Source organism: Camellia sinensis, chromosome 15, assembly GCF_055761805.1.
Source record: "Camellia sinensis isolate YWXY chromosome 15, ASM5576180v1, whole genome shotgun sequence".
NCBI lineage: Eukaryota > Viridiplantae > Streptophyta > Magnoliopsida > Ericales > Theaceae > Camellia > Camellia sinensis.
The window spans coordinates 40285227-40298512 of NC_138975.1; the positions used below are offsets into that span (position 1 = coordinate 40285227).

At 33.7% G+C, this 13286-nt stretch overlaps 1 protein-coding gene across 1 annotated transcript; it reads left to right on the forward strand.

Moving 5' to 3' along the window:
- The first annotated feature begins 484 nt into the window (after nt 1–484).
- Nucleotides 485–12257, forward strand: LOC114284658 (uncharacterized). The gene is made up of 10 exons (XM_028227597.2): nt 485–748; nt 3599–3683; nt 6780–6854; nt 6932–6968; nt 8945–9028; nt 9161–9221; nt 9339–9445; nt 9803–9868; nt 11789–11933; nt 12024–12257. The coding sequence occupies exons 1-9, from the start codon at nt 667–669 to the stop codon at nt 11882–11884; spliced, it is 693 nt and encodes a 230-aa protein (XP_028083398.2). The 5' UTR covers nt 485–666; the 3' UTR covers nt 11885–11933; nt 12024–12257.
- The last annotated feature ends 1029 nt before the right edge of the window (nt 12258–13286 follow it).

Genomic DNA, 13286 nt, shown 5'->3' on the forward strand with positions numbered 1-13286 from the left:
CGTTAACCCTTTCATTCGCTCATATTTATATCTACAAAAATAAATAATAGTTGAGATTTAAAATATTAAAATAAATACAAAAATGAGTAAATAAAAAAAATTAACATTATTTGATTAATTTAATTTGTTAATATATTTTACTCAATATGATTAATTTAATTTGTTAATATATTTTACTCAATATAATTTAAAATATAAATTATTTAAATTATCAAAACAGATTCAAAATGTGTCCATTGGCTTGGCTGCATAGCACCGGAGCCACTTCCAAACTTTTTAGAGCTCGTTTAGAACATAAGTTGATTTTTTAATTTTTTAGTTATTTTAAGTTGGGATTAAAAAATCTCGTTTGAGATAAGTTTTTTAATTTTTTATACTTTTATGAAAGAAAAAATAATAATTATGAATTAAATTTAATATTTTATTCTATTTAATTAAAATAATTAATTTTATCCTATAACTATTTAACCCATGTATCTCAAACGGAGCCCCATATGCCACCCACCCCAAACCACTCAATCCAAACGGAGCGTAAACCACTGCGCTTCGTAAAGGTTTCGGGCGACAGAAGCTTCTTGACTCGCTGGGGGAGGTTTCTCTGTGTCAGCTACTTCTCTCTCTCTCTCTCTCTCTCTCTCTCTCTCTCTCTTTCTGGAATTCTTGAAGATGAGGCGTTCTTCGACCCGGAAAGGGCAAACCAATTCTGCGGCATCGAACAATTCTTCAGCTGTGGATCTTTTCCGCTCCGGTAATCGATCATTTCTCTGTATCTAAATTCGATTTTGGTCTCGTCATTTTTAAAAAGTCTGTTTCTTTTTCGGTTGTTTGTTCATAATGATCTTTCTTCAATGCATAATGATTTCACCATTGCCTGATTGAAACAACGGTTTTTCATATAATTTGAACTGCCAAGTTCAGATTTTTTTTCTACTCTTCTTGCTCTGCGGAGATTATTTTTTATTGGGTCCTACTAATCCGTGATATTTATTGTGTGAGTTCAAAGTAAAGAAGATGATGGAATTAGGAAAAGAATTATGAATTGAACATGGGTCAGTGTACAATTAACTAAATTCGCTGTCCAAGAATTTATAAAATTTCGCCACCATCCATTCTTGCTTGATTTGTGATCATTGTGCGGGGTGATTTCTGCCCAAAAAAAAAAGAAAAAGAAAAAGGAAAAGAAAAAGAAAAAGAAAAAAAATTGGAATCGGAGCTCCATGATCTCACAAATCTATCCACAAACTGTAACCTACACACTGGAGTGCAACATTAATGCTGCCCGGCTGAGTGTTTGGCCAGAAAACTCCTCTGATAGCAATGATTGGAAAAGAGAAGGTAAAGAGTAAGGAAATGCAGAGAATTAGGGTTTTTAAAGGAGGATGAGGTCTACGTTTTGTATGGTCTCCTACCGCACTCCAAGAACCACCTAAAGGATAATGACCTCATGTGCCTCCCTAGTTGGGTCATGATACCATTTTGTTATGTGGAATATCCACTAGGCAATTTGTTATCTAATGTTATAGAACCTTCTCATAGTGATCTCATGAAATCCATGAAGCTTTGTATGACGTGTAAGTCTAGATCGGCAAGCCCTATCCAGCTCGGCCAAGAACCATGGCTGGTTTATCTAGGCTCTTCCCGGTTTACTACTGGTCTATCTAGGTAATGAGCTTGGCCCAGTCCTGGCAAGCTCATGTCAACATTATTCGTCCGGCCCGCAATCCAAGGTTTGTTCGCTTGCACTCTCAAGGCCCTGTGCATTCTCAGCCCAATCCAGCCTTGCTAGCTTAATTTGACCCTTTTCAATCACATATATATTTGTTATTAAAATAAACAGATATTATAAAGGGATTGATAGAAATTAAAAAGCTATGTTAGTCATCCTTCTTAAAGACTTAACCTAGCCCAGTCTAACTTGAAGCTGTCCAACCAGAGGTTAGGTTGACTTTATACTTGTGGAAGCCTCCTTAAACCTTTGGATTGGTTTTGGTCTGGTGTTGTAACCCTAATTGAGAGGGGTAGTGAATGGGGAACTGAGCTTCTATCTAAGATATAGACTGACGGATAGAATGCATAACAGGCAAGTGCCTGTTTTGGATATAACATTTCATTAGGAGGATATCTAGAGTGGATACATATAAAACATGGTAAAAATGTGACTTATGTTAAGTTGGATTAGTCTACAACTTAGTGAGTTTAGCTTATGTACAGGGTTTACATAGCTTGATTCACTACTAGCTGACTTCAATTCAAGTAATCAGCATGCTTGCTTGTGGATTAGTAATAACTATAAACTTCTCTAAGCTATAGTAACGACTATAGCTTTGTATTTTGTGTTTTGTCCACCATGTTTGTTATTTTTTGAACCATGTAATTATTTGTCCCTCTGTTGCATGGGCACACAACCAACATGGAATTCTCGAAATACAAGATAATTACTCCCAAACTTTAGGAATATATGATTAGCCCCTTAGTATTTTGAGTATTTATAAAAGAAATTAACATCTATGTAACTTAACTTTAGCCCCTCCAAAATCTAAATAATTTTTCCTTGACCCTCCTTTGCAAAATTTATAGGTCCACCACTAGTAGCAATCAACAAAAAATTGAACTTCTCTCTTTCTCTTCTGTTAGAGAAAGATCCCTAATACGTGACCATTAATTCCTGTAGATCTTCTAACTAAGGAGGCTCTCCCATGGAAGTTATAGTCAGTTGGTAACTAGGCAATTAATATGGCAGTTGTTTGTGACAAGCTCTCAAATTTATCAGTATTGTATGTAAAGGTAATACCAGTGCATTAGGCTCTCTCTTTCAACAATCTCTGCGACAGGTAATAGGTAATCTTCCCCTCTTTCAACAATGGGGCATAACACTAGAGTTGGGTTGCATGCATTGGGGTATTCTTAATTTGGTTGCAGGAAACAAGTATCTTTCTTGGAAATTTTAATTATGAAGTTGGGAAAAAATTTGTTTGAAGAAATGAAAAAATTGGAATTTGTTGAAATGTTTAATTAAAAAAAAAAAATGAACAATGCTAGTAAATGGAACTATTATTGTAAAACTTGGGTAACAGTGTGACAAACTGTTCTTTTGTTTTATATCTTCTCTGTCCACCTGAATTTATTTCATCTATTAACTTAATGCTTTTTGTTGCTTTTTTTGCCTTTCTTTTTTCTTCTCTCTCTCTCTCTCTCTCTCTCTCTCTCTGTGGTTTTGTTTGGTCTGTTTCACATTATGAGTAAGAAAACATCAGGCAGAAGTTATAGCCTCTAATAGGTTATGGCTTGCTAACTCCTTGTATGTGCAATAATTTTTTAATGGGTCTTTTCCATTTAAAAATAAGCCAAACTTCTATTCCAATTGGTCACAAATAGTACTGGATTTTTGACTCGCACCATATATACTATAAAAAATGAATCTGGTTTACAGCTAGTTGGTTTTCGTATTCTAGTGTAAGTGAGGCCCTATTGAATGTAATTGTTGTGGTTTATAATTTCGTTCACAGCCAATCACTCTTTAAATGGCATCCAGTATGTTGTTCTTGAATTAGCTTTACGTTTCCTTACTGGCTACTATATTTAAATCTCATTTGTTCAGCTTCGGGTAAAGCCGCTACCAAAGAGTTGGAACGAATCGACAACCTATTCTACGCATATGCAAATAATTCATCTGTTATGATTGAGTAAGTGTTATCCATTAAAATTTGATCCTTTTGTGACATTGGTGCTTGCATTTATAAATTTTAGCTAGTTCTTAATCTATGCTCAAAATTCAAATGCATGATACTCTATCGTATATGGACTTGGGTGCGGGTGTAAGGGAGAGTATGTATCTATGTGTTAGATTCATCTCATTCTCATGCCTAGGAACACTCAAACATGGCTAAATTTCACATTTCTTAAATAATACTACTTTCATTTATTAAGGGTAAAATGGTATTTGTAAACTAACGTGGAGATTTTTATGAACATGATGGAAGTCTTATGCTTAATTTGCTAGTAAACTCCACTACCTAGACATATTTATATACATGTCTAACTAACCATGTCTAAGCATGTCAAACACGTTCTCATATCCTCGCTCCTCGCTCAAGTGTCAAGTGTCCAACATAAGTACTTCACATATTAAAAGAGTCCATGACCGTGACTTACCTGTATATCACTTATATGTTAAATGGCCTAAGATTTCCTCTTGTGTGCCCTAAAACTTATTTTGATGTTTAGAACTCTGCTTGAATATTGTTATACTTCATTGTGGTCATTTTTATGGGAATTCCATCCATGTTTCTAAGTTGGCATTTGGAAATTTAGCAAAGAAAAACAGAATACACCTGTGTGAGATCTGGGATCCCATGTATAAAGGCCCAGAGGGAAAAACTGTTGTCATGGTTCTGTGTGAGTTTTGCTGCTTGCGTATTTAAGTTTCTTCATGGCGTTTGGTGAGGTGTGTTGCTTTTTGTGTTTCATCTTCCAGCCCCACTCCCTCTCTCTAATGGTATTTGCAATGGAGTTCATTGTTGGATGTTTGGGATGTGAGATCCACCACTAAATTGATTTAATTTTACTATGCTGGAATGGAATTGGAGAGGTCCTGGGTTGTTCAACTTTAATGTATGCATAAAATTTTGTTTTACCATGTTTTTGGAGTGGAAACTGATCATTGGCTGAAGATAGCCTTTTTGAAGTGACATTTCCAGTTCCCTTGGTTGTGTAGGTGAGGTCTGTGAGGTTATCTTTAAAATTGGGTGGCATAAAACCATGGAAAGTTGTGGAACTAGAATTTTCGTGAACTATTTTGTTAAAACATGTTTTGAATAGGCTCATGACACCTTTATGATCCTTCCTTGTGGTTTTCCAACTATGAAGCATGGGTACTTCGAAAAACATGCCATACTTGTACCGGGTACTTACTGGCGTATGGTATGTCATATGGCATGTGGTATTATACTTCTACATACGTACCAAGTACACGAAACACATACTCAAATTTTTTCCTCGTAATTTTTTGCGTACCCAGATATACCTACTATATACCCAAGCTGTATCGTATTTTCTTCTACTACAGAGATAAAACTCCTTTCACTAGACTTCTTTTTTATTTTTAGTTTTATACTTAGCATGTTTTTAAAATTAAACTATGGTTTGTAAGTTATTTAATATATTGACATTTAATTTTGATTCATACCTTTACTTTTGGCATTAAATGTTAATTGTAGGTTGGATCTTAACAAATTAAACCATTTAATTAATTTTTGTATTACTCTAAATTAAAAATAAATATTTTTTTACAAGCGTATCAAGCCATACTTGTACGCCGTACCTTACTTTTTTTAGATTTTACCGTATCGACATGCCCATATCATACTAGTACTTGTACCCGTACCCCGTGCTTCATAGTTTTCCAATCTTGGATTTGGTTTGTGTTGTTTCAACACTTGTACTGCATGACCATCAGTTTTTTTTTTTTTTTTTTGTAATTTTTTTTAAGAATAACTTCCCATGGTTTTCTTTAACACAACTGAAGCAGCATAGTTCTAAGGTGATAATGTATATGTTGCTTCTGGTTACTGGTAAGGAGGTTAGATATTAACTAGATTTGAAAGAAGCTAATTTGTTCTAAATTTAGGCCTCATTTTGTTGGACTTAAAAGTCAGTTTATTAACTTCTTCTTCTTCTTTTTTTTTGTGTGTGTGTGTGTGTGTGTGTGTGGTTGTTTTATCATTTTCTTTTCAATTAACATTCTTTCATTATTTTAGTTTTAGGGCCTTCTTAGAGTGGGTTTCTTGACCTCTTCACCAAAAGCTGAAACTAAAACCTAGTAAAAAAAGGAAGAAAGGAAATCATAAAGCTACAAAAAGATGGTTCCAAGCCAGGCTTTAATCACAAGTATAATGAAATTAGCTGCTTATTTTTTAGTCTAATGATGTGAGGTTTTTGGCTATTCCTTCTTTTTTTTTTTTTTTTTTTTTTTTTTTTGCTAAAACTTTTCTCGTTAGTGATTGATACTTGATACTTGCTGTGTTACATGGACTCTTCAAAATAAATTAAATATCCGTGTCGGACACCCAACACTTGGACAAGAGTATGGGATATGTGTCCGATACTTTCCATTGGAAACTTCTCATATATTTGTATTTGACACTATCTTACATTACATGTATCATTTGTTGTGTAATTACTATAAAACACCTTTTTGATGTTGTATGTTACGTATAATACCATTTTATCTCACATAATAGATTAAAAATATAAAAATATGACTCTTTTTTGCCGAGTCCATGTACCGTTAATTTGAGTTTTGATGAGCCCAACTTCTAGATATGCACCCGCACCGGAGTACATGTAACATAGGATAGCGATAAATCTGTATCCTGTAACTTTGAAATCTAATTTTGAAGATGCATTTATTTTTTATGTGTGGTTGAAGGGGAGGGGGAAATTATTTTCTGCGTTTATTCACTGGTTAACTTGCCAATATATCGTCAAGGAAAAGAAATAGCATACTAGACATTTCTGTTATGCCACTCAATTATTTGGCAATATGAGAAGTTTGTAAGAGGCAGTTCCAGAAATATCAGAGGGGTAAAAGTTTTAGTCCAAAGAATAGGCAATCGTATAAGCTGAACTGTGTACCACTAGGTTCAGTACCTCTGAATTTGAGTTAGTACTTTATATTCTTTTTTCTGCTAGTACTCCTAAATTTTAAGAATTTTTTCCCACCTTCTCTGACATTGTTGATTGTTTTATCATTTGTAGTTTTCTAACATTTTCTTGAACAGGCCTGAAGGAATTGAGGCTCTTTGTTCAGATCTAGAAGTTGACCATACTGATGTCAGGATATTGATGCTTGCCTGGTAACTTTCATTATGTAGTCAATGTCACTTCCTAAGTTCTAGATTATGGAATAGCATGACTAATGGACACATTTCAGGAAGATGCAAGCTGAAAAACAAGGATACTTTACCCTGGTAAGCAGAATGATTATGATTTACCTATCAAAATTTAATAAATCTTATTTGTTGAATCTACTTTCTAGTGCTTTTGTCATATGCCGTAATCTGTATGAAACTGCAACTCCTGCCGTCCGTTCTTCATCTAAATCTAATATGTAATACTTAAACTAAAAATAAAAAAAATTAAAAAATGACTTCAAAAAGCATCATCTTGATTTTCAATGAAAGATTTTTTTTTTTTTTTTGTAAATATATTTGGCATAACATATTAATGTTCTGGATGGATGTTAGTTTTTACTGTTGTATGCAAGCACTACTTGCAGATGTCAACCACACTTGGGTTGACTTAAAAAAAAATTTCCCCCTTGTTAAGATGAAATAACTACACAACAGAAGCATTTTTAATATTATCATTTTAAAATGAAAATGGGCATGAGTTCCTAAGAATGAATTACACAGATCTAATTCAGCTCAAATAAATAATAAATAAATTGTAACTTAGTGAAATTTGCATTAGACTCCTTAAGAAGGATGCTGGAAACTTGAGCTAGCCTAAAGATACTCCTTCCAGTAGAATCATCAGTCACATGATGCAAATGGTCAACCTTTTGTTGCTGATTCATGCTGAATGTCTAATGGGCCAACTTTATCTACATATTACTTATTTTTTTGTTATATCCTATGATGTGATCTACCACTTTAATTATTCACCTTGGACAACACAATTGGATGTGGCTTACCCAATCGTGAAATGTCAAAAGCCATATTCTTTTTAAGCGTGTGCTAGTTTTTTTGGTAAATTGCACTGTTGGCCCCTGAACCATGTTACTAGTTTCAATTTATCCTCTTAACTACATTTTGTCTCAATTTACACCCACACTATGAAAAGTGCTTCAGTGTCAACCATCCATCCATGTACTTTAGGTTTTCTAACAGAACTGTACATCTAAAAGGGCATTTAAGAGATAATATAATTTCTTAGCTGTCCACTTTTATTATTTTAGCCGTTTTCCCATGAATCTACAACAAATGCATCAAGTGGTTCTAAAATGCCAAAAAAGTGTGGTGCCTGATGAAATTCTGGGGCCAAACGGCTAAAATGAATCAATGATAAAAAAATAAAAAAGGGTTAGAGGTTGGTTAAGAAATTGTTTTATATATTAAATGCCCTTTTCATGTGTAGGTTTCCATTAAAAAATCTAATGGATATGGACAAAGGATTGACATTGAAGCACTTACATACTTAAGGGGGTTAATTGAGACAAAATGTACTTGAGGAGCTGAATCAAAACTAGTAACATAGTTCAGGTTCCAACAGTGTAATTCACCCCTTTTTTCATGGTGCAGAGGGGGGGGGGGGGGGGGGGGTTGACAACTCAAATGCAATAAGAGGAACACGGCATTTCTAAGTTAAGTGAAGATTCAGAGTATCAATGTACAGCTCACAGCATGTCTGTTAGTTGCTTTGATTTCCATGGTTGCTTTACGAGTTTGGTTCCATGAACATGCATTGTGATGAAGCTTGGTTAGTTATTGGTCATAAACCTTTAGTGTAATCTCATAAAGCATTTAATAAGGAAAATGAAACTATGAATACAAAAGTTATAAGCTGGTCATATTGGTACTCCATGTGTCAAATTCGTGTTTCAAGTTAGCTTTGTCGTCACTGAGAGCTTCCAAGCTCTGTTATTGGTGACCATACAAGATGAATAATGTATCTTTGCTCCTCCTATGGAAATATTTGGACGATACCTGGCTAAGTATAATTTAGATTGGTGAGATAATTCTTCTGCTGAAGGATAGTTTTGTTCTTGCAAATTAACTTTATAATCACAAGCCCTTTTCTTCCCCCATTTTTTATTTTTCATCATCCTCATGCTTAATGAATCTGAAATTTAGTCATTTTATCGTACAATTTCTACCGATATCCTGAATATTTTTTCTAAATTCATAATTCTTTGAGATGACTCCACTAATTGTATGATTAATAGGAAGAGTGGCGAAGAGCCCTCAAAGCACTTCGGGCTGACACTGTAACCAAATTAAAGAAGGCACTACCAGAGTTGGAGAAAGAGGTAGTGTGTTTATTTACGTTTGGGCACCTTCCTGGAATCATGATAAATTCTGTGGGGGGTTTGACATTCTGTGGTGATGGAAAATGCATTTACTAATTCTGATTTCTCTCTTTTTTCTTCCTTCCGTTAAAGGTCAAAAGGCCATCAAATTTTGTGGATTTCTATTCTTATGCATTTCGATACTGCTTAACAGGTATGGTGATCCATGGAAGCCTGTAGTTAATCTCGGAGAGCCTTATTTATTTCTTTTATCCTGCTTACCAGATTTTTTCTTTTTTCATTTTTTTTTTTTTTGTTATATGGTTTTCAGAGGAAAAACAGAAGAGTATTGACATTGAGAGCATCTGCCAATTACTTGATCTTGTTCTAGGGTCCCAATTCCGTGCCCAAGTCGACTACTTTGTTGAGTACCTGAGGGTGAGTAGTAGTTTTCTCATGATCCTCATAATGCAAAAGGTTTTTATGTATCTGCTTCCTTGATTGTCCAATGCATACACCCTCATTTCTTTTTGTGTATTGGTGAGAGTTTCCTTAATTTTGGACTTGTGATTCTAAATTTGTCATATTAGTGAATATCATATGGGGCTAGCTCCTGTTTGCTAGTTTTTTAGTTAAAATCAGAAATTTAGCCCCCAACTGTTTCATTTAGCAGCCTCACATACAATGATGCAGCATAGTTTGAGTGGTGACGTGAAAAGGACCTTATAGGCATGCACAAGATAGGAGCCAGTCCCATTTATTTATCTCATTTGAGTGTTTTTGCTCTGAATGCAGACACAAATTGATTACAAGGTCATAAACATGGACCAATGGATGGGTTTCTATCGGTTTTGCAATGAGGTAATCCAACGATTAGTTGCTAATCAATATATAGGTATCTTTTTTTTTTCAATTGATCCTCTAGTGTAAGTTGACTGGTTGATGTGTGTGATACATTTAAAAATCCATAAAGATGTTGTATATTTGATATAACCTTTTTCTTTTTAAGTCATGCAGACACATGCACATTATTTAGTATACTTCAATACGTTACTTTGTTTTGCACGACGTGAAGTTTTATCTGTAGGTATATTTCCCATGTAACTTGGCAGCAACTGTTTTTTTTTCCCTTTCCCTTTTGGGGGTCAATTGGTAGTTATTGACCCCTTTCTTTGACTACTAATTTATTTTTATTTTGTTTAAACATTATTGAAATAGATATTGGCTTAAGTGTTTATGTTGGGACCAACCTTGTACTTATCTGCGGATGTGTGTGCCGCTAGGAAGCATGGATACGGATACGGATACGGATACGGATACGGATACGATACAATACGGATACGGCAATACGACAAAATTTGAAAAACTAGGATACGGGTACGGCGGGGATACGTTCGTAAAAAGTATTATTTTAACAATTTTTAGTAATGCAGTATGCATAAAAATAAAACCTAAAGCAAAAGACAACTTGATAAAGAAGAAAGATTCTTATAAAACTAAGAGTCTTCAAGGTTAATAGCTTCAACTTGTTTCCCTTCATCATTGAATATCACAAGACCTTAGCTAAAGCCAAAAAACCATTCTTAAATAAAAATTTCAGTAAATATACTTTTTTAAGTCATCAATGATAGCCTAGGAAGTACGGATACGAATATGGTGATATAGGAATGTGGATATGGCAATATGTCAAAATTTGAAAAAGTACGATACGGGTACAGCGGGGATACATTCATAATTTTATTTTTTTATATAATTTTAATAATGTAATATGCATAAAAATAAAACTTAAAGTAAATTAATAAATAAGGAGAGGGATTCCTATTAACCTAAAAGTGCTCAAACATTCATAAAACATCCAAAACTAAAAGCAAATGCAAATGCAAATTAAACATCATCCTTACATGTCAACACCAAAAAAAGAATGAGAGCAGAGAGAAGAAACGTGAGAGAGTGAAAAAGCGAGAGAGAAGTGAGAGAGACAACAAGAATACATCAATTTGACAAATTCTATTACTTTAACTCTCACTATATTCCTCTTATCAAAGAACTAAACAAAATATTATAAGTAATATATAACTTCGAGTATCCGATACTTCAAAATTAAGTATCCGATACTTCAAAATTAATAAAAAATTAATTAAGAAGTATCTGATACTTTTAAGAAGTATCCGATACGTATCCGCGAGTATCCGAGGAGTATCGGTATCCGATAAGTATCCGATACGGATACGTCACCCTTTTTGAAGTATCCGTGCTTCATAGGTGTGCCGTGACTAATTTTTGACTTCAAACTTTTTGTAATTTTATGATTTCTGACAGCAATCTAAGCTTGTGGAGCATGCTAATTTTCACAAACTAAGAACATTCATGTGGTACCTTTAACGCCCAGCGACATTTTTAAGAATGTAGGATACATTATACATGCATGAATGTTGGTCTTATTCTATGTAGGTATGCTGGCTGACTTGTCTTTGTACTAATTTTTAGAAATTGATAGAAATTGACAGTGTTGTGTGTTCATGTCGTGTCATGTCCATGCCAGTGCAACATATTTCATAATTATTTGTTAACACCCTATATATATGTGGCTGAATTCTGTCATTTAAGAAAAAAAGTAAGTTTTCAAAAAGTGAAAGGAGTGATTCAATCATTGTGCTATGAAGATTTTTCTTCCATTAAATGTTTTATGAAATTTTAATTATTTTCCAAGCTTCTTGGTTACTTGAAAATTTGAGATAATAAGACTTTTCTAACTTCAAATATCTATTTTTTTTTAAACAGATAAGTTTTCCGGACCATAGTAATTATGATGCTGAACTTGCATGGCCCTTAATTCTGGACAACTTTGTTGAATGGATGAGAGCAAAGCAGAGATAAACCAAGAACCGATTGGTGGATCGGTTCTCTGTCATAATCCAAGCTTAAAGTACGTCACCATTTGAATACCATATTCAAATTTTTTCGCTCCACTCTCTTCGAATTAAATCATATTGTTTGAATATCAATTTGTTTGCAGGATTGTCTCAAACAACACACATCAAAAGTGAAGCAATCAATTTTCTTTTGTTTTTTTTTTTTTTTCCCTTGATTTTTGATTGAAGGGAGGAGCTTTTCTTCTTTTCTGAATATACTATTGTTAGAACCCACCCCCCTCACTGTTAGAAGTTAGTGATGTGTTATTGATCTCTGTTTTGGTAATGTCTCAGTTCATTTTATTTGTCATTATTTATGCAACTTTGTTTCAGTTTTATTGTTATGTTGTCTACTTTTATTTTAGGAAAAATTATACTTTAGCCCCCCTTAACTATGCTTCTTGTCACTTTACCCCTCTCAACTAAAATTGCTGCATTCCGCCCCTTTGATGTTCTGATTTGTTTCTATCCCAGCCTTCTATCTTTGTTCTGAAAAGAGGACGAAAAATGGCATGTGAGCCGCACGTGTCAATTTTATAACCAAAATATTCATTCAAGAATTGGTTTATATACAGAAATGTGAGATACTATAAAGAAATAAGTGAAAATATATCCACATGTCAATTTTATTACCACAGGGGAAGATATATACATAAATAGCTCTTGAATTGTCATCGTTATAAAATTAGTATGTACAGTTCACATGTTCCCTTTTTTATCCTCCTTTATAATGGATGTTAATTAAGGTTGAGATTAGAATGAATTAGACAATTTTGAAGAAAAATGTAGCAATTTTTTAATTTAGGGATGTAAAATGACAACAATCTATAATTGGGGGAATTATTGCTCAGTGATGTTAGCAAAAAGACAATACAAATTTATGATTTTAATTATTAATATTTATAATATTTACCATCTATATGTAATCATTTTTTAATCACTGTGGTGCGATTTGTTCAAATATAATTGAGGGGATGATATGTAATTTTTTTTTTTTAATTAGAAAAAAAATAAAGATATTTTGAGATGTCGCATCTGTGGGTTTAGTTTTCGGAGTAACGGGTTACTAGTTTAATTTGATCTAATTTATAGGAAATGATCTACTATCGAGACACGAGTTCAACCGCACGCTACCGACGAACTCAAGTTTCGATTAGAATGTAAAGCGAGATTTCCATAAAGAGTCAGCCGCAATGTAGCAAATTTACCCCTTCAAAATTCAAACTTAGATCATGCTTATGAAGAAGAATGCTTTCTCTATTACGTCACCACCCCGGTGGTGGGATGATGTGTAATTTGTCCCTTATTTTTATCCAAGGAATCTTACCTTTTTTTCTAGTAATTGTTGTTGAATTATGCTATACTAT

Coding starts and splice junctions, on each gene's coding strand:
- LOC114284658 (XM_028227597.2), top strand. CDS start 667: ATGAGGCGTTCTTCGACCCGGAAAGGGCAAACCAATTCTGCGGCATCG. Junction 6,855..6,931: donor AGGATATTGATGCTTGCCTG/GTAACTTTCATT, acceptor GACACATTTCAG/GAAGATGCAAGCTGAAAAAC. Junction 6,969..8,944: donor AACAAGGATACTTTACCCTG/GTAAGCAGAATG, acceptor TATGATTAATAG/GAAGAGTGGCGAAGAGCCCT.